Below are 22,013 nucleotides of genomic sequence, written 5' to 3'. Positions count from 1 at the left end.
ACATTGTGAGAACCTGGTATACATCTCCACTAAGTCACCTTAAGACCTCAGAAACCCAACCTTGAAGTGAAAAAAGACACGATGTTCCTTACGTGTAGTATATAAAATAATATTGACTTCACCTAAAGTACTTAAATTTAACTGTTTGCTCTATTTCTTTTTTTTTTTAACTCCAGAAACCCTTACTCTTTGTAAAACTATATTACTCTCTCACAACCTTTTATATGTAAACTGATCAGCCACAACATTATGACCACTGACAGGAGAAGTGAATAACATTGACCATCTTGGGACAATTCAGTGTTCTGCTGGGAAATGTTTGGACCTGGCATTCATTCATGTGGATGTTACTTAGACATGTAGCACCCACCTAGACCAGACCAGGCACCCCCACCCCATAGCAATGATGACAGCAGCAACGAAAAGCAACGACTGTTGTATGTGTGACATGACTTGGGGAACTGATGCATATTGTGGAACAAGCTGTGAAGTCTCTCACACACTGAAAGCTTTAGTTAGCATCCTTCCCCAGCAGGATGCAGCCGGACACAGGCACACACACAATAATGCTTTAGGAACAACTAAAAAAAAAACATGAAGAACAGCACAAGGTGTTGACCTGGCCTCCGAATTCACTAGATCCCAAACAAGTATCTGTGGGATGATCCACAGATGCCGCTCCCCTCAACCCATAGGACCCAATGGCCCCCCACTAACAACATCCTGTTACCAGACACCACAGGACACCCTCAGAAGGTCCATGTCCATTCTCTGATGAGTCACAACTATTTTGGAGGCACAAGGGAGACCTACACAATGTTAGGAAGGTGGTTATAATGTTATGCCTGATCAGTGTATATCTCAAAGTTAGGCTGCAGTTGTTGACAGCAGTAATCGGAAAACAGTCCATGTGTTTAGCAGTTAAAGACATATTTTTACGGTCGTTCTATCACAACTTGATTTGATTAGCGAATGCCTGACAGATGACTTTTGGTTTTTCATGTGTAAAAGGGCTAGAAGGAAAACCACCCAACTACACAAGAAGTTAATTGCTGAGAAAGAATTACATTATAATCCATCAACAATTAAATTTGTCTTGATTCATAAGGCGATGACCTGGAAATACACCTTGCACAGTTAACCCATCAGAAAGCACGGCCTTTAAATTTATTTCCAAACTTAATGCCGGTCAGCACAATTATTTAATTCTCAAAATGTAGTTATTCTTATCAAAAGCCTCAATTCGAAACAGCGTCCACACACGTTAAGGTTGTTCTGAGGTTAATTAAACCATAAAGACTGATCAAGTAATTTACAGTCAGCTAGAGGAGGTCAAAACAGGAGCCAGTTTATAACTTGTTTTTGTCCTGCTAAGTATCCCAGTGTACACGCAGCAGGTATAACTAGTTTACTGTACCATAATCACATCAGTTGCTGAGCCACGAGGACGCGCAACAGGGTTGTGCACTCGCGCGTTCAAGTATTTGTAGCCACATGCTCGCTCGCAGGGCTCAGTCAGCGTTTGACTCAGTAGTGGCAGGGGATCTAGGATTTCCACTTGTCAGTTACTCCCCGACGCCGAAATCAAGTGCATCCCCTCAGCTAAAATGTCAAAGTTGGATCAGGTCCTCATCCTCGACCCTCCCTCCGACCTCAGATTTAAAGGTAAGGTGCCTGAACGTTTCTCGACGCGGCAAATGTCCGGCGAGTAAGCGGCAAAGAATCACCCGAGGAGTGGAGTGATTTCACATTCCCTCAAGCGAATTTCGCTGCTAGCGAGCTAGCTAGCGTTCACCGCCATTTTAAGTTAGCCAGGAACAGGACGGGCCGCTTTTAGCCCCGCAATGTAGTGACGTGGAAAGCCGGCGTGGCATGCATGTAGACGACCCTGCCATTCAACCACCAGGCAGCTGGCAACCTCTAGCAAAGTGGGGCGAATATCGTGGGGGCAACTTGTTAGACGGAGTTGAAGCTAACGCATCACGTAGCATGTATGCTAATGCCCGCACTTTAGTAGGAGCATTAGCCGCTGCACTGTTGCTAGCGGTGTTAGCAACAGCAAACGGTTGTTGCCTTGGGGCTCAGCTTATTCCTTGAAACCTCCCAAGCCGGAGGTTATATGCAAAGACATAAACTGCTTGTTTTTTTAGCGACAAATATAACCAGACACGGCTATGGCGGGTACTTTGTCCCGTAAAGCTGGTAAACTGACTGACAGATTGAATGACAAACTTGGCTAACTGACACCAACTGGAACCTTAACAACACACTCGAGTTCTGAGCAGCGTCGGGCTAACAGTAGTTAACCCGCTAACTGTATGCGCTTCAATTTAAAATGTGCAAACGTGTCTTGGGCGGCAATGTTGCTGTTCCCACGAAACCCATTCAAAGGAAACCGAAGCGTTAGCGTCGCCGCTGCTCGCTTTATTGTTAGCGATAACGTTCAGTGATGTGTCAGTTACCTGTTGGCTAACGATAGCTAGGCTAGCCTGCTAATGCAAAAGTTGGTGTAGCTAGCATTGCCTGCTGCGCCTCCAACAATAAACTGTTTTTGTTTCGCTTGAGGCAGCAGCCCATTCAGCTTCGGCCCCGGCATTTAATAAACTCCTACACGGAGCTTAACCTTGTGGCATTTGTGTGATTCCAACTGTTGCTCTCTTGTGACCACTGCAAGTGAATGAGGTGGCAATAAGCTGTGTGTGCTGTGCTGATGTCAGTGTAGTCTAGTAAGAGGAGGCCATGGTGGTGTGAAACAACCCCACAACACATGAGCTGTTTCTCCTCCTCATCATTATTCATTTTGACCCAGAATTCTTCTCGGTATTTCTTGTATTTGTCCCACTTACTAATCCCTGCCTCTGCTGCGGGCATTACTGCGAATAAGACACTGGTTTATTGTTCCTGAATGTGCCACTGTCCTGCAAGCCAGAATCTGTCAGCCTATTGTTGTTGCTGAAGTGGCACTAACTATTTGTTGGGACAAGGTGTGAGTGTAGACGCTGGTCATGACCTGGACTGGGAACGATTGTTAAGAATGACACTAGTTCAAATACCAGAGCAACCCTTTGGGTGGGGTGTAGTTATTAACATGTTTTGCTGTGCGTAATGTTGTTAAACAGAGTTCAGAGCCTACACCTGATGATAACAGGGGCTGAGTAGACGCAAGAAAGCCATAAACCTACTCTGTACTTAAACTGGTCAGCATTTCTTCTCTTTTTTTTGTATATATGTGTTAATGCATAACCTTTTTAGGGGTGAATTGTCATCCTGCAACATGTAGAAAGTTTTATAATGATAAAAGCCTAGCCAGTGAACATGCAAGGGGATACAGTAGGAGATCAACTAAAGCTATTTTGAGTTAAAGCCAGCTAGTTAATAGGTAGTAGATATTGTCCTGATCAAGCTTTTATGTTTTTGTCCCCAGTCAGACTAATACTAAGTACTGGCCGATCCAATTGATCCAAAATTGATTTTATTTTATTTTTTTTACACATTATTGTTCTTATGTATGCTTGTAAATAAACAAAATTGCCTCCCTGTGTCATTCGTAAAGGCTTTTCCTTATCTAACTTGTGGTCTTCTGGATCATATGTGTATTTGTAACTCTATTAAGTGCAATAAACATAAAAATCAGTCCAATGCATTAAGAAGAAAAAAAAAAATAAAAAATACCTGCCTCGAAGCTTTCATTTTACAGCATAACTTGAAATTGGATTACTTTAACAAAATAACCAGCTAAGATACTTAAATAGCTCTTTGTTGTGTTGCTCAGCTTGAACATTCGGATTGTCACAACAAATGCTAAATCAAAAAATAGACCGGCGTTATAAGGCTGTACATCAGAAATCTAATTATGTAAAGAATGTCTAGACAGCTGATATGTTTAGGCTTTGAAGTTTGGAAAAGATTGGGCATGGCTACACGCTGAAGTGTTTTGATTGGCCCCCCCAATACCAATCAAGACATCCCCACTTATTAGCACTGATAAATGCAGCGTCTGATGAATTGTCTGTTTGCTTTGGGTGACGGGTCGATGGCACCATGATGATGATGACGCCGATCATCCAATTTTTCAGTCATGGTGCTGAAAAGGGAACTTTTTTTTTTTTTATATAGTCGCACTGCTCAGCTGTCATGCCGTTTTGTGTACATAAATGGTCTAAAAGCGGAGTCAGGAGTTGCACCTAAATACATAAATGAATGTCTGTTCCTCTGCTGAACCTTAAATTGATATGGACAGTTAATCTGATGGCAGAGACATGGTCTGTCATAATCTTATCATGGACCTCTCCCTTTTTACCCGATTAAGAAATTCTGCCCTAATTGGACTAGTTCTGATTTCTGCGTGGTCACACGGTTTACATTTTCCCCCTCATCGGATTCAACTTTTGCCCCGTGTATACACTGCGTCGGAAGCCAGCGTATTGTTTTGGCAGCGGTGATGGTGATACTGACCGTCGTGAACTGATCATCACCGCATTGTTATTTTAGGATCATAATGTGAAATCTTAAGGCATATGGAAGAAAATCCTACACCTGGTTCTTGAACCCCAGGCTTATAATATAAAACAGAAGTCGTGATCCAGATTGGTTGCAAATATTGTGGCGTTTCTTCTTAGTCGTAGGATAACAAGCACATTTTAAGCTACGTAAGTGCTTTATCACTTCTAGTACCAACTGAATAGTCGTGATTTATATTCACTTGTGTATGGAGGCACGAGTCTGTACACAGATTGTTATTGTAATACATTTTCTCTTTGGCAGCTCATCATTTTCCTTCACTAAGATCAAATTGAAACATTCATTGGTAAAATCTGATCTAATCCGATAACTTGGAAGAGGAATAATCATTTCATTTGGGAAGCTTTTTGTACTTCTACGAGGAATACAGAGGAAAGCGAAATGGTTCCTGCTCTGACGCTGAGAAGCAACATGAGGAGAAGGAAGACTGACCACGGCTCCTTTACTGTCACAGAGACCCGAGGCTAAATCGGTCTGCGTGTATCGGAGAGCTGGTCCGTTTTGAGAGGCTCTGCTGGGATTCCTCCAGCAAGCTAGAGGGGGCAGCCCTCCTTTCCTTGGACGGTATTTTTAGAATCGGACTGGCCTGGGGGGACCCTAACTCAGCATACATGCAACAAGATGAGAGAGAGACTGTGCTAACGCTGCTCCAGCAGAGGTGGCATCTCGGAGTTAGGTGGTGGATGCAGGGCCTGTGGGTGTATATGTGAGGCACACAATGGTTTCTAATGTTTCAGCGATGGTTTTAGTATTATTCTATAAAACACACAAAGTGCAGCGTCTATTTGTAGAAGCCTTTACTTGGTTGTCCTGAAGTCTGACTATTTACTTACTATTTGTTAAGTAAATAAAGTGTGTCAGGGTTTCTACCTCCTTTAACAAGCGTCCCTTTCCCATTTGTACCACTCGAACGTGGCTCAGGCACGTTGAGAGTTGTCGGGAATGATTGACGATCTCAAGCACATGACAGACTGTTATTACCTTGTCTGCCGTGTCTTTTTGATCTGCACCCCATGACCGGCTTACTTTAATTTTTAAGTCAAATATGCCGTTGTTATTTGATGGCAGGAACCCATAATTTTGCAATCGCATCCCCGTACTGAGTCAGCCCTTTGGAAGTTGATTTACTGTGCATCAAAAGGCGTAGATGGAAATAAATGGGAGTGATCAATACGGCTGAAATTATATAATGGATATCGTTTCGTCTTGAGGAACATTATACAACTTCATGTCAATAAAGGTGGAGTAACCCTCTTTTGTTACCCTAATTGCAGTGATGACCAATAAGCTAAGATACCGAAAGCAGAGGCTACGTATAGAAATGGCAGATGCTTCATTGTGTCTGTGACGGGAAGTTTTTCAGGTTTGTAGGAATGCCTTTGTGACACACCTGTGTTGGAAACAATCGCCCCTTAACTCCACATGCTACCTTCTAGCTGGGTGGAGCCACTGCAATCTGGTCATGCATTGCTTCTTATCTCTCCAAGCACTGGGTGTGAAGGAAGGAAGGATAAATGTAGGCTTTGTGCACTCCAGGACTCCAGCCGGGCTGTGAAAAGAACAGAAAAGTAGAAAGAAATACTTAAATGTTCCTACTTTCTCCCGTATTTTGAATGGGTTATAAATAATTTATAGTTACTTGACACTGAAGAAAGTTTAGAGGTTTGCAAAAGTGATGCCTGATTTAATATGTAGTGTCTAAGAGGTTTATTTTGTAGAATTTATGCCTTTAAATATTGGATCTTGACAGTTTTTGGGTAGTTTGTCTCATGATCACTTATCATTTGGCTTTTAGAATAGCTTTTTATCCATCGATTGATTGAATGTCAAGGATGAAACAAAGCTGTACTAGTCTGAAGCAGTCAATATTGCTTGACAACTTGTTTTGTCCCTGTGTAGTGCGGTGACATGTGTACACCTTGTAGCTAGAGTCGTCTGACAAATGGGAAATTAAAAGTTTTGTCCAAATTCAGAGGGTTTGAATCTGCTTGCTTCAGGTGATATCAGCTAATTTTGACTTTGTGCGCTCCCTTGGTGGTCAAGCCCCACATTTTTCCTAACCCCTGTTTCATTGGTACCCCACATCCCATAAAACCAAGGTTTATATCATTGGACTTTGACATTAAAACAAACCTAGACCACTTGCAATTGGAATTAGTAGACATCACCCATAGCACAGATGTCCTGATGCTGGCTAACCATACATCATGGGACATGTTTGTTTTGTCCTGGCTCCCAGACTAATTTCGCTGATCGAGTTTGGAATACCTCTGACTTGGCATCCAGTAGTGTTTACGACATGACGGACTGATCAAAGCTGCATGGTGCTGACCGTGGTTAAGGACCTAATTCGAAACCAGCTCTGTCACAAGATGGCAAGCTAAGTATTGATCTCCTGATGTATGACCTGAGCGGGGCAAGACCTTAATTTCCAATATCAACATGGGACATCTATATGAAATTAGCTGCCTGGAAATAAACAAAATTGATTCAGGTGGTTTGGCTCCTCGTTTATGGAGACGTATGCAGCGGGTGGGGGTAGTCTTGGTGAATTGCTTAGGCTTGCTTTCACAAAAAGGTTGAAAATCATCAAAATAACAAAAATAATAAAAAATGCAACATATTTAGAATATAAAATAATATAAAAATAGGTAAATATTTCTTTTTATGCACTTGGAAGAGTCTTGGTGTATATATTGCAACTCAGAAGTGTTAAGCCGCCTACCGTTTCCTCGTCTCGCCCCAGTATTTGTAATACGATACTAATATAACTGTCCTTTTATCCAGCTTCAAGCCAATGAACTCCTTATTCAATAAGACTTCTGAACCATGCAGATCTAATTGAGTTACCAATCAGTATTTTTCAGCTAATCTTTTTAAAGGTGCTCTCCAACTCTGGCACCGAAACACTGCAGGCCTGTCTGTTTGCCAGGGCAGTAGGTGTAACTTGAAATATTGAATTTCCCCCATTTTCACTACGCAAGCATGTGGGATTGCGAATTTTTTAGGCGATTCATTGGAAAATGTAGTGTCTCCTTTACAGTGCCAAGCCGCAGCAGCAGCAGGTAGTTATGTCATCAAAGCAGAGCGTACTCCTAAAATACACGACTAATAATAATTCTCTCGCGCTTGTTTTGTTTCCGTGTCCGCCAGGTCCTTTCACAGATGTAGTCACCACCAACCTCAAACTGAAGAACCCTTCTGATAGAAGAGTGTGTTTCAAAGTGAAGACGACGGCGCCGCGCAGGTACTGTGTACGGCCAAACAGCGGCGTCATCGATGCCGGAGCAGCTGTCATCATCTCTGGTAAGATTTTATTTGTCATCTGTCTTTTTTTCTCTCCTCCCTCCGGGTTTAGCTCAGAAAATGTTGGTGCTGATGGAAAGTGGGTCAGAAGGATGTAGCACAGTTTGGTGCAAGTCATCCAACCTCATTCTAAGGTGTGAAAGACTCAAGCTGTGAGTTTCATTCGCACGGTCCCATTTCCACCTCTGGCCAGAGTGTGTTTTAATATACTGGGTACAAACAGACCTGTACACAGGTTAGAGAGTGTTGCTGTAACTAGAAAAACTCTATATTGGTTTGGTAAATGTTGCGTCTGGGCCCTGACATTCAACATTTTAGTTCAAACGGATACTAGTGGCTGTAACACAAGGCTAAGTTAGCATGCTGCCAAGAGACGGTACAAAAGACAAGGAAATGTATAGTTTTAAATTGGGTTGAAGATCTAAGCAGTAATACATTTTAATGGGCCTTTGTGTTGAGTGAAGCATCAGCTTTTTGATCTATTGTACTGCTGCTGATGAGCTTTCTGTAGCACCAGTGGTACACGACACACGTGGCTAAAACTACAGGCTACTGTGTTGTATGGTCAAAAAAAGTTTGTGCGTCTGAGCCCAAAACCCAACGGCTAAAATCCTAATTTTATTACAATAGTTATGCAAGAGTGGCCGTAAGGGTCTACTAGAGGAGTGTGGAGTGACAGAAATATTGGATTTGAGTTTAAATAGAACTTGTTATATAAAACTTTAGTGTAAAAGAAGCAGTATTAATGGAACGGCCATAAAAGAAACTCGTATTACCATCATGTTAATTTCAGTAACGCCTTATTCTGAGTAGTTTTCACTGATTTTTATGTTCAGATTTGCTTTTGTCGTGCCAGTATTTCTTTGATATAAAGCACTGGGTGCAGTATCCCCTCTAAGTAAACAATTACTTTGGTAATGTCTATTGGCTGAATTAAATTAGGAAAAATGGGTAATTGTCTTCTTGATATTGGATTGGAGATTATAACCGGGTTAAATAAAACAAAATTGTGTTCATCATTGCACAAGGAACGTATTAATGTTTTGTTTTTGCCTCCTTTCATTCACAGTCATGCTACAGCCCTTTGACTATGACCCCAACGAGAAAAGTAAACACAAATTCATGGTGCAGACGATTTTCGCCCCGTCACATGTTTCCGACATGGATGCATTGGTGAGTGAATTAAAACAAAAAAATACATTCTTTAAAAAGTTTTGTGCCAAAAACGTTGATGCAATTCCAGCTATAGAGTTGACTTGTGACTGATTTTAGATGTGTGTGGAGCGTAAATACGGATCAGTCCACATCTGTATCAATGAACACAGCTGTTGATGCATAAAGCTTGATTTCATTATATATAAAGTTCCTTTTTTAAACCAAAGACGGCTTAAAAATGTCAAAACTTAAATGTCTCTGTATTTTTTTTTTTTTGTTGGCACAGAGACAGCTTACTTCTTGTAGCTCTGACTACTCAGTGTAAGCTTAATTCAATATAATGTTAAATAAAGTTTATAATCCTATTTTCAGATGAGGTCTTTCTATTGAGAATTCATCTGTCGTCCTGTTAAAACAGTTTAAAATAGACAAACAGTTGTGTTTGGACAAATGACCTCCACATTTACTCTTTGACCTACAGGACTCATTATTGATATTTCCCAGTAGAGAGGTCTCAATTACTCTTAGTTATATTTATTTATGTTTACAGCTTAATTTAGATTTAAAAAAAAACATAAAGTCAGTCACTGAGACAGGGTCATGGCCATTCTGCCTTGAATTACTTTCCATGCAAGGCCATCGTCGAAGCTAAACCTCAAACACACTGAGATGTGTTCTCCAGTTGTCCACCAGAGGACAGCAAAGGCTCGGTCAGCCAGTAAAACATACCATTCATGAACTGGCTTGTCTTGAAAAGAGTCTTAAAATTCAGGAAGTGGAGGGAACAAAGGTCTGACTGGAATCTGTCCACTAGTTTATCAGATGCATTTCTTCTAGCCAAGCTACCCCAAATCTGTTTTAAGCCATTGTCTTTTAACAGGTTGTAATGTTTACACAATGAAATGGCAGTTATGTGCTTCATGAGCACTTTTAAGAGTTTGGGACGTGACTACATAGATTGTCATTCTAAAAACACTAACCTAACATCTGTGGGAAAAGGTACACTTGTGAAAGTTTGACTCTATTTTATGATGGAAATTGAGACAAAGCTGGAAGCTGCCTGTGTTTATTTAATGTCTATAGATTCAAGGCTGCGTGTGGATGTTGTGAGGCAGTTTGGAGAGTGTGTGTGTGTGTGTGTGTGTGTGGATGGAGTCCAGCTGCTAGCAGTTTGAGTTGATGAATAACATGCCCATTTTTCATCTCCACCAGTGGAAAGATGCAAAACCCGATGATCTCATGGATTCCAAGCTGAGATGTGTCTTCGAGCTGCCTTCTGAAAACGATAAAGTGGTAAGAACTGCTGCCGTGCATTAAAAACAGCCACGTTATGAATAATCATAACCTGAAGTTTTGTTGATTAAAGACGTATGTTTAAAAGCCGAACTTTGAGAACTGACAGAAAACCTTAGCTTTCTGCGGAAGCAAAAACCTCGTCTTTGACTCTATAGATTTCTATAGTGTAGTGCTATTTCCAAGACTCGCCTTAAAATACTTTTGTCATGTGATGTCAAGTCACTTCTGCAAATGGTCTGCAGGAAGACAGAGAAACTCCTTACTGTCATGTAAGTGGTTCATCTAGCAGATCCAGGTGTTTCAAAGGGCGAAACATCAACAGTCGAGGCTTTCAGAGGTCACAAAAACAATAATTGTGTTACAGTCGGACGATTGAGAAAAGGTTGTAAATGACTGCAAAGGCGGCTCCACAGTTAAACGATCACTCGTTTTATTCCATCTTCATACCATGCTGCTTAAATAAAGATCAGTGTGAAACACGTAAGCGACACTGATGTTGTCGTTCTCTTATCGTCGGATGCAGTATTATCTAGCATGCATCTGCTTGTTGTGGGAGCTGCTGGTCGTCTCCTTTCTGCACGGCATTTTGCATTTTAGCTGCTAACTTCACCTGTGGTGCCCTCATCGAGCCCGAGTGCGATGGTGTGAATTACAAGTGCAGCTGGTGTGAAACTTTTTCAAGGTGAGAAATGACTTAAAACATGTGGGTATGGAGTAAACAGCTGAAATGAGTGCTGAGTAGTTGACTGTGCCAAACACACTCCATAAACAACACTGCAGCTTGCGTACGCTGAACCACCCCAAGACGAGTTCAAGCATTTTACATTTTAGAGGTTCTTGAGCGCCCAAATATCCCACAAGGATGAAAGACCGTGGTTCTGCTGTGTTGAAAGAAGGACAGTACTTCGTAAACTGTGCAAAGATGGGATTTAGTTCGTGTTTGTTTCTGTTATTTTGAATTTACTTAAGTGGTAAGTCAGTGAACACTGGCTACCTCTATAAATGAGGCTTTAGAGTAATCAGGATTTAGAAAAGCAGAGCTGTTCAGGTGAAAATGCAACCAGCTCCAGCTAGATTTATCTTAAGTTTAGCAGCCACAGTGTGGATATGTCGTCTGCTGAATTAGCACAGTATCTACTCTCTGCTGTGGTACGTGCAACATGCATGTAATGTGTAACATGATGAGTGTGGATGTTTAAAGGATGGGGGTGTAGTGTAAAGTGTAGGAGGAGCTGGAATCAAATGTCAGTAGATTGATTGGGATGTATGTCAACAGTTATTACAGTCAGACAACTCCAAAGTAGGTATGAGTACATTAATGTTACATTACAAGTAAGTTTTCAGCTGTAACGTATCATCTATTGTTTGCTGTATCTTGCTTACAGTTTTGTTAAATGATTTTCATGTTGGAAAATACGTCGACGTATTGTTGTCAGACTTTTAAAAACCAGAAATGCCTTTCAGTACCAGTCCCTTTAAAAAAAGAAATCTGCCTCAGTCAGGTCCTTGTGGTCTATTTATTGTCTTGTTTGTCTCTTCTTCAGTCAGATGGCTCTTGATCTAAAATCTTTTTTTTTTTTCCAGTTGCACATGATTGTAATTTGGCAAATATGTTGCATGGCTGCTTATGTTTAAGCCATGTTTTAAATCCAATGAAAGGAATGAAACGGAGGGAGAGAGGGGGGGCAAAAGGATTAAAAACATGTTTAATATGATTTTGTTACTGGTACAGAAATCTGATTACTGTATTGAGGTGCCTTTTCTGAGGTGCCTAAATTAATACAACTCATGAAGACAGATGTCCATTTGATGGCCTCAGTTACAGCCACACATCCACTTACACTATATTACCAAAAGTATTCGCTCACCCATTCAAATGATCAGAATCAGGTGTTCTAATCACTTGGCCTGGCCCCAGGTGTATAAATTCAAGCACTCAGGCATGCAGACTGTGAAACAAGACATTTGTGAAAGAATGGGCCGCTCTCAGGAGCTCAGTGAATTCCAGCGTGGAACTGTCATAGGATGCCACTTGTGCAACAAATCCAGTCGTGAAATTTCCTCGCTCCTAAATATTCCACAGTCAACTGTCAGCTCTATTATAACAAAATGGAAGCGTTTGGGAAAAACAGCAACTCAGCCACGAAGTGGTAGGCCACGTAAAGTGACGGAGAGGGGTCAGCGGATGCTGAAGCGCATAGTGCAAAGAGGTCGCCGACTTTCTGCACAGTCAATTGCTACAGAGCTACAAACTTCATGTGACCTTCAGATTAGCCCAAGTACAGTACGCAGAGAGCTTCATGGAATGGGTTTCCATGGCCGAGCAGCTGCAGCCAAGCCACACATCACCAAGTGCAATGCAAGGCGTCGGATGCAATGGTGTAAAGCACGCCGCCACTGGCCTCTAGAGCAGTGGAGACGCGTTCTCTGGAGTGATGAATCACGCTTTACCATCTGGCAATCTGATGGACGAGTCTGGGTTTGGAGGTTGCCAGGAGAACGGTACATTTCAGATTGCATTGTGCCAACTGTGAAATTTGGTGGAGGAGGAATTATGGTATGGGGTTGTTTTTCAGGAGCTGGGCTTGGCCCCTTAGTTCCAGTGAAAGGAACATTGAATGCTTCAGGATACCAAAACATTTTGGACAATTCCATGCTCCCAACCTTGTGGGAACAGTTTGGAGCGGGCCCCTTCCTCTTCCAACATGACTGTGCACCAGTGCACAAAGCAAGGTCCATAAAGACGTGGATGACAGAGTCTGGTGTGGATGAACTTGACTGGCCTGCACAGAGTCCTGACCTGAACCCGATAGAACACCTTTGGGATGAATTAGAGCGGAGACTGAGAGCCAGGCCTTCTCGACCAACATCAGTGTGTGACCTCACCAATGCGCTTTTGGAAGAATGGTCAAAAATTCCTATAAACACTCTCCTCAACCTTGTGGACAGTCTTCCCAGAAGAGTTGAAGCTGTAATAGCTGCAAAAGGTGGACCGACATCATATTGAATTCTATGAGTTAGGAATGGGATGGCACTTCAGTTCATAGAATGAGTAAAGGCAGGTGAGCGAATACTTTTGGTAATATAGTGTATCTTACAAAACCTAAAATGACACTGTTGAATGTGTTTCTGTCCTGGTCCTCTTGGTTTATGACGGGACGTCCACTTGTTCTATGGTTGTGTAGTAAAATTTGGTTCACATATATCTGGGCCTTAATGGGCCTCTATAAACGCTTGCTTTGGGGATGTGGTTATAATAATAACATCATATCCTGCCCTTTTATTGATTGTCAGCATTCATCTACAGTACAGTAGTTGTATTTCTATAATGCAGCCCTCTGTTTCTCCATGTCGTCATGTTGTCTGTCCCACAAAACAAAGCCACATCAAGCTTGACTTGTTTCCTCCCTGGTCTCTTTGATCTGACGCTGTGAGCTTCTGGGCCTCGGACAAGGCTGCCTTTCTTTAGCAGCTCTAGAGGCTAACCTCCCCGCTTTGCTCGGGGACGTTCACGATTTCACCTCAGTCATTTTCTTCCGCTCCTTGTCAGAATGACGTGGAGGCGACCAAGACGGCCCCGGTGATGAACTCCATGAAGGCCGAGCCGACGGCCGCCTCCATGCCCGCCGCTGCCTCGCTGGACGACACGGAGATGAAGAAGGTGCTGGAGAAGTGCAAGAGGCTTCAAGCTGAGATGAACAAGCTGACTGAGGAGAACCGACAATTAAAGGTTAGACCTGTTGATTCATTGTAAATTTCACATTAATGGTTCATTTTGCCCCCAAAGCAACTAAACTGTGTCCAGTACGAAAGCATACAAGGCGATGAATGACGAATGACGAATAATCTAGAGAGAAATGACTCAAAGGGGAAATAAAATCATCATCAATCATCCTCAAGCTTCCATAATTTGATTAGAATCCACAGAATGTCTCTTTCTTCTTGAGATGGTAATTATAGCAGAATAAAACGCACCCGCTAAACCATATTTTATTATTTTTTTTAAATGAGTCTGACCTCCTTTTAAAGTAAACTAGCAAAGAAGCAAAGAAGGATACGCTAGATCACCACAACAACCACACAGTTGACTTTTTGACTTGAGTGTTACTAAAAATAAATGTAACCAAGGAAAAAAAAGTCGCCAACCTTGCCAAATAAAGAAGGGCATAAAATCAGATAAAGACCTTTGGCTGCGCAGGAGTTGGTAGCTTAACGTTCTTGACCATCCTTTTGCACTTCTTCTCAATTTCATGCATACCTGAAGGAAGGACGGCATAATGTGATTACACAGAAATTTGGACACAGTAGGGGCTTTCAGGACGAGGCTTTTGGTGTTTTTCATGTCCTTCTGCCTGGAGATTATTGAATCTTTTAAATGCTCACGTAGCCCAGTTAGGTCTGTTAGTCTCTTCAGAGGGCCATTAAGCTTCAAGGAACTTCCTAATCCGGTATAGAAAGGCACCATTCACTTGTCTCAGTCCACCTGGGACAACTTCAGCACCCTGGATCTCTGGATGTTGAATGGCGATTCATAATATTTAGCAAATTTCTGGATCTGTTAGCCTGGAATGCTTTCGCCCAGCTCAGACAGTGGATACAATGAGAAAGATAACCCCTTCCACTGGGAAATTAGGGGACACCACCACACCTGAAACAAACCATGACTCCTGAGCAGAGGTTGTGCTAGACTTTTTTTCGTTGTCTCTCATTTTGACTGACAGGGTCATAAACATCCCGTCATAACCCATTTTTACCCGTCACTTTAATTTCTTTTAAAATGATAACAATTACATATTCAATAGCGGTGGGAAAAAAAGATTCGGTTCATATAACCGGCAATCAAAGACGACTCAAGAATCATGAATCTAGAGTCTGTTTAACCGGCTCAGTTGAGTCTGATATATAATCAATTAACGGCACCATTCAAACATCTTACACTCGGCAGAGAAACAAAACGTACTACCCGACTTGACCACTAGCAAACTAAGGCACTCAGACACTCACTCACTTACGCACAACACACAGAGAAACGAAACTTAACCGACTCATAACCGCTGCTCGTGGATCCCTGCTTAACCGAGAGTCTGCAGCCACTCACTGGGCCGGCAGAGAATCGACTCTTAACCGACTCTTAACCGACTCTTACACTACTAATCAAGAGAGACAAAAGCCAGTTAATGTGCTCACTCACCACCAAGTGGTCTGGGATGTGAATTGCAATCAGTCAAAATGACAGATTTCCTACACATTTTTCCGTCATTGACCGATTAACGCGACCCCTGCTCCTGAGAGACATTTATGTAAAGGTACGCTCATATATGCAGACTGCTTATTAAAGGGAGCAAACTCCTCCAAGGACAGACAACGTGAAGGTTCCAGTAACTCCTGCTCCTTCATCAGTCAGCAAGACAAAATCTGCCAGATGCAGTGGCGCAAGTGCACAAAAGTAGTCCTGGTGCAACTGTTGACTCCAGATTCAGATTATGGTAGTCTATCAAGGAACTGAAAGAAAATCCTGTATGAAGCAGTGCTACCAAACGTGAAATCTGTCTGCAGTCTTGAAACCTAAATGTGATACTCATGACCAAACGCAGTAAGTTAACAAACATGTGGGAAGCCCAAGAAAACAAAAGTCCAAAACACAATCCCCAGAATAATTTTCCATTCACAGAAAGGATACTTCTTCAGTTTGGTGTTGTAATTCAAGTGTCAAAAACCAACAATACTACCAACAAAAACCTGGACCTGAATGTTTTTCTTGCTTGTTAAAGAGTCCAAGTATGAATTAAAAGTCTGCTCATTTAACATTTGGCAGCCCGTTGCCTTTTTAGTGCTTGCAAACATTCCTGTCTTGTATTCATCACTTCAAACAGTCTTGTATTCATCACTTCAACATCTCTCCTCTTCTTTTTTTTTTTTTTTTTTTTTCTCTCCTACAGGACGAAGGAATTAGAAAGATGCCCCGCTCGGACCACATGACATCAAACTCAACTAGCCTCCTCGGCCGAGAAGCCAGCACCGCCTCCCTGCCCTCCCTCCTCGTCGTCATAGCAGCCATCTTCATTGGATTTTTCTTAGGGAAGTTCATCTTGTAGACTGGGAGATGCATGCCAGCCGTGTCCCCCCCACCCCCGCCCCGGCTCTGGAATCTCAAAAGGCCTGAAAAAAAAAAAAAAAAAAAAAACGAAAAAAGAAAAACCCCCGAGAAGTCTTTCTGTTGACTTTGCCATATCATTGGTAGTGTGGCCTACAGTGAACACATCTGTACAGCATCATCCGAAGGCGTCGCCTTTTTACAATCTCACACAGTTAAAACGCACAGAGAGTTACGTAAAGGAAGGCAACAAAAAGAAAAGCTCTTCTTTATTTTTTTTTTTTTGTTCTGTTTTCTTTTAGTTTTTTTTCTTTGACGGCCGGATCATACAGTTTAATGTGGTGGGACAATGAAAGTTACTATCAGTCAACATGGAAGGTGCACCTAGAGTTGAAACAAGAAGCAGTAAATAATAATAATAATTGAGATGATCTCTCAATCTCTCTCTCTCTCTCTCTCTCTCTCTCTTTCTCTCAATCTCTCTGTTGTTTTTAATAGGAATTGAATGGAATGTTAGGTGTCTTGTAAATGTTGTTTTAATCCTTTTAAACAAAAAAAGGAAAGAACTTCCATCAAAAAGACCTTGCTACCTGTTGCTGGATCGCCTCTGAAGTAAATCTGTTCAGTTTGTAATTTCTACTTCTTGTGTTGGAATGTTCAGGCCCAGCTTGGGATTATAGGTGCCTCCTCCTTGTACATTTGTCCTTTCCTTTTCCTCACAACACCAATGCAGACTTTATATTATTATTATTATTATTATAATTATTATTATACAAAGCATATATATATATTCCTTCTGAGGCAAATATTGACTAAAATAAGGTTTCCATTCTTAAAATCCTGTCCCATGGTATTAAGCATTGAGAAAAAAAAATAAAAATGGAAAATGTGGTTTTCATAGCCGTCCTTTTTCATGTGTCTCCCTCGAACGTTCATTATTCGATGCCACAAATCGACCATGCTGCGATTGCGAGCCAGGCTTTTTTTTTTTTTTTTTTTCCCGTCAGTATTCCCGCCAAGGCTGCTTTTTCTTCTTATTTCTTTTGTACAAGGACGCTTATGTGCGTTTTTAAATGCGCTCGGCTAATAATCGACGTCGTTGGCCAAGAGTCGCAAAACTAGAAAATCTGATCCTCCCGAGCCTCAGACATCTGCTTTGTTATGAGGTTAGCACGGAGTCTGTTCTGTCTGCGCTGCAGTGGAAAGATGTTCTTTTACAAGCTTCATTTCACGTGAACTGAGCTGACCGGGTGAATCAAGATGAATATTAAATTTAGTTAGTTTCTTTTCTTTTCTCCTGTGGTTAGAACTTGGCTCAGAGTAGCCGCTGCCACTCGATGCTTTTGAGGTTGTTTCATGTAGTTTTGGTACATTACGGTAATCTGGATGACAAAATCTGTTGTGGTCATTTGTGCCCTGAACCTATGGATAAAATTCAGAAACACTTATTTTTACGAGATGCTTTTTTTCCTCCTCCAAAAAAAACAAACCTACAATTATTTTATTAAAGCGTGAAGTAATACGATTCATAGCACGGAGTCCTGTAGGACGGCTTAGCGTGGGAACAGACCACTGAAATGTTTCCTACTTGGCACAACAGAGATGAAGAATTATACGTTAAACATTGTAGTTATAGTGGGATCTGAATTTTACATGATTGTCTACTGGCAGTGTTGGCATATATACCGATCAGGCATAACATTATGACCTAATATTCTAACATTGTGTAGGTCTCCCTTGTGCCTCCAAAGCAGTCGTGACTCATCAGAGAATGGACATGGGCCTTCTGAGGGTGTCCTGTGGCGTCTGGTTACAGGATGTTGTTAGTGGGGGGACTTTGGGTCCTGTGGGTTGAGGGGAGGGGCCTCTGTGGATCAACCCACAGATACTTGATCAGTTTCTAGTGAATTTATAGGCCAGGTTTTTTTTTTTTTTTTTTTTAAGTTGTTCCTAAACTTCTGTTGTGTGTGTGTACCTGTGTCATTGCTATGGGGTGGGGGTGCCTGGTCTGGTCTAGGTGGGTGCTACATGTCTAAGTAACATCCACATGAATGAATGCCAGGTCCAAAAGTTTCCCAGCAGAACATTGAATTGTCACAAGATGGTCAATGTTATTTACTTCTCCTGTCAGTGGTTTTAATGTTGTGGCTGATCGGTGTATGTCAACTGGTAAACAGTAAGACAGAAATGGCTTTCTTTCCACCACAGGCTATGCAGCTAAAGTTAGTTGATACACTCTTATTGGATTCTAAATACATTTCTAATTTCAGTAGACTTGTAGAAATCTGTTACCAGGTGTGTGTGTGTTAAATCAGGAAGTGTGTTTGGTGAGTGTAATCTGGAGAGATTATCTGGAACTAAAGCCCAGAATTACCAGAAGTAGTAAGAGTTGTTGAGAATAAATATTTTGGTGTTCAGGCTCCGATGGAGCAGAGTCCCAGATAAGGTTCTGGATGGAGACAGGACCCTTGGTAGTGGGATGCCCCGGACGGCCGGGATGGGGTGAAGATCACAGGACAAGGGTTGCGATTTTGACTTTGTGGTAAGGTGTTGATGAAAGAAAAACAACAAAAATAAAACTGTAGAGGAATACATGAACTTTCTTCCTTGGTAAACTTTGGCCCAAGCGTCAGTTCTGACAATTATCTTGATCGTTATCAGCTTTAGAAGTTGGTATACAATACGTGCCGACTGTAAATTTGAAGATAGAGCCTCTTATCCTCAAAAATAATTAAATTTTCTTCTATTGTCAGGCTTTCCAGTTGTCTTTTTAGCAGTGTCAACATGCCAAATACTAAAAAGCTACTTAGAGTTAGCATAGTTGCAAGGATTTAGGATTTACGGTTTGATTTTAAGCTCATTTCCTATTGCAGTGGATGTTCAATATCACCAATTCTCCATCCTGCTGCCCCTGCATACAGCATTTTTATGATGTAATGTATTTGTCCACAAGGGTTTCTGCAGTTGTTTTTGCTTAAATTCTTTCCCCCAGCTGTTTAAAGTAATTTACCCAATGTTCGCTCGTTGTGGAAAACATCAGCGCCTATTCTTTGTGGGACGTTGGCGTAAATGCTCGACCCCGAGCGTGCACGCATTGTAAACAGTGGAGCAGAACCCCCTTCATTTAAATGTGATCAGTACGAGGCTACATTTTTGCCTTCAGCTGCTCCCTAAAGCTGCTCGGTGGCCTCCAGCACAGGACTGGTTGTCCTTGGCAGCGTCTATATACAGCTCCCTCCTACGTCAACTCGGCAAACCCATTAAAAAAAACGAGGCGTTTTAAATGCTCTGCTGGGCACCGTAAAATCTAAGAAAGCAAATATGCTCCTTGCTTAATATTTAAGTATGCGTAGTATGCAGCATCTGTGTATGTTAAATAAAACAACATTCCTGTTCGCGTAAAGGTTTTAATCTTATTCACACATCTTGGTATTTAATACAGGTTCTTTAGTTTGGGTACACAGGGATGATTTTTCGTCGTGTGGTGGCCTACTGGTCTTTTGGAGGCTCCCCAACAGGTACTGGTCCACGATCCAGAGCGTGATGTTGACCTTCAGGATTAAAATCCAGATCCAGCCGGAGAATTGAGGATTTCTTTTACCGAGCCACACACAAGGACCTTAATCCCACTGGAGGTATTTTGAATTTATTCCTCTCTCTGAAACTACCTGAAGGAGCAATAAAAACTAAAAGGTGTTATTTTAATTTCACAGACTCCCGACTAGAAGACCAGCTGGAGCTCCGTGTGATTGACGGGTAAGGTGAACGACTGCAGTGTTTCATAATCAGAACAGGCCTCAATTTCTTATGCAAGTTTCCGGGCTATGCTGTTAAACAGGAGTGAGATTTATTTTTTTAGCAGCATCGTAATTTGGTCCAGAAGGATTAAATACACCGACCAGGCATAACATTACGACCACCTTCCTAATATTGTGTAGGTCTCCCTTGTGAATCCGAAACAGTTGTCAGAGAATGGACATGGGCCTTCTGAGGGTGTCCTGTGGTGGTGTTAGTGTGGGGTCCTGTGGGTTAAGGCCTCTGTGGATCATCCCACAGATACTTGAACAGTTTGGGATCTAGTGAATTTGGAGGCCAGGTCAACACATTGTACTGTTTTTCATATTTTTTTTAGTTGTTCCTAAACCGTTTTTGTGCCTGGCTGTCAGGCTGCATCCAGCTGAAGATGGCTGCTGCCATCAAGGAGTGTCATTGCTATGGGGTGGGGGTGTCTGGTCTGGTCTGGTCTAGGTGGGTGCTACATGTCTAAGTAACATCCACATGAATGCCAGGTCCAAAAGTTTCTATGCAGAACACTGAATTGTCACAAGATGGTCAATGTTATTCACTTCTCCTGTAAGTGGTCATAATGTTGTGGCTGATTATTATTAAGAAGGATTTATCGTTTTATCTGAAATGTGCTCGTTGGCGTGTTATGTTTAAGTCGACCTGGTAAGTGCATCCTGTAACATAACAAACTAAATGAGAGTTAATGTCTGGAAAAGAAGCACTTAAATGGGAATTACTTTTACAACCTGGACCTTATTTCTGGCATAAAATACGATCGTATCGATATTTAGATCAGCGTATATCCATATAGTGGGAGTGACTGGGGCACCGAAACGCAGCCTCTAAATAACGCATTATCTGCCGCGAAACTCGTTAATTTCACCAATATTTTGTTATGATACGCTAGTGTTATTCCCCTTTGAGTCCGGAGTTACCTGTTATCATCATCCGGGGTCTGTAGATTGACCTACTAACCTCTGACCTGGATGATGTCATCTCTGAGCGCCGTCAGCTTGTTTACCTGTAATTTGCTACAGCTAGTTTTTTGCAACATGGCTGAATATTTTTCAGATTCTGAGGCTGTGGACGACGACTTTGTTTATGATGGAGGTTCTTACCGTTTTGAGCCAGAGTATACAGATGAGGAGCTCGTTGAAAGGAGGATGCGGAGACAGAGAAAGGAACAGCTGGCCAAAGAACAACAAACCGCTGCACGTCCGTGAATAGATAACAGGTAACTCTGGACTCAACAGGGAATAGCACTAGCGTATCATAACAAAATATTGGTGAAATGAGTTTCGCTGCAGTGCGTTATTTAGGGACTGCGTTTCAGTGCCCCAGTCACTCCCACTATATGGATATACACGGATCTAAATATCATCCGAATGACTAAAATGACACCAAAGTTATATGGGTGAGTAAACAATCGTATTTTATGCCAGAAATAATGTCCAGGTTGTAAAAAAACAGTAATTCCCCTTTAAACTGCAGAACGTTCCTTTTATTACTGGTAGTTTCTCTTTTTAGTTATTTAAAATGTTATTTAAATGTTCCTTCGTTTCAGTGTCTTATTCATGAGGATTCACTGTTTTTCTTGGGTTTGTTTCGTGTGTAGTAAACTGAAAACTCACCTTATGTTCAAGTAAACCATGATGGCCATTTTCCTCCAATCTTCTATAGTTTAATTCTCTGTTACGGCATCTCTGGATAAAACCAGGAGCTGGATCTCTTTCATCTCATTCATTCAGGCCAATTTCATTGCCCACAGTAACTGTAGATCGCTAAACCTTTTAGAAATACCAACTTATTTAATAGAAGTTGAACAGTTATGGTCACGTACTGCACATTAAACAAG

General features: G+C 41.7%; 1 protein-coding gene across 1 annotated transcript; it reads left to right on the top strand.

Annotated features, from left to right (window-relative positions):
* Positions 1-1,439: 1,439 nt before the first annotated feature.
* On the top strand, positions 1,440-17,309 carry vapal (VAMP (vesicle-associated membrane protein)-associated protein A, like). Its single transcript, XM_084546055.1, has 6 exons — positions 1,440-1,665; positions 7,675-7,827; positions 8,897-9,000; positions 10,195-10,275; positions 13,829-14,008; positions 16,218-17,309. Exons 1-6 carry the CDS (start codon positions 1,608-1,610, stop codon positions 16,371-16,373), a joined length of 732 nt encoding a protein of 243 aa, XP_084402181.1. The 5' UTR covers positions 1,440-1,607; the 3' UTR covers positions 16,374-17,309.
* Positions 17,310-22,013: the final 4,704 nt, after the last annotated feature.

This window comes from Chelon labrosus (genome assembly GCF_963514085.1).
Source record: "Chelon labrosus genome assembly, chromosome: 6".
NCBI classification, from domain to species: Eukaryota; Metazoa; Chordata; class Actinopteri; order Mugiliformes; family Mugilidae; genus Chelon; species Chelon labrosus.
The sequence above is the reverse complement of the archived record's forward strand: the minus strand, read 5'-3'. Positions and strand labels throughout refer to the sequence as shown.

What these genes read in the sequence shown, in the direction of transcription:
- vapal (XM_084546055.1), top strand. Translation starts at nt 1,608, where the DNA reads ATGTCAAAGTTGGATCAGGTCCTCATCCTCGACCCTCCCTCCGACCTC. An exon ending in AGCAGCTGTCATCATCTCTG is followed by an intron (nt 7,828 to 8,896) that starts GTAAGATTTTAT and finishes TTTCATTCACAG; the next exon opens with TCATGCTACAGCCCTTTGAC. An exon ending in TTTCCGACATGGATGCATTG is followed by an intron (nt 9,001 to 10,194) that starts GTGAGTGAATTA and finishes CATCTCCACCAG; the next exon opens with TGGAAAGATGCAAAACCCGA.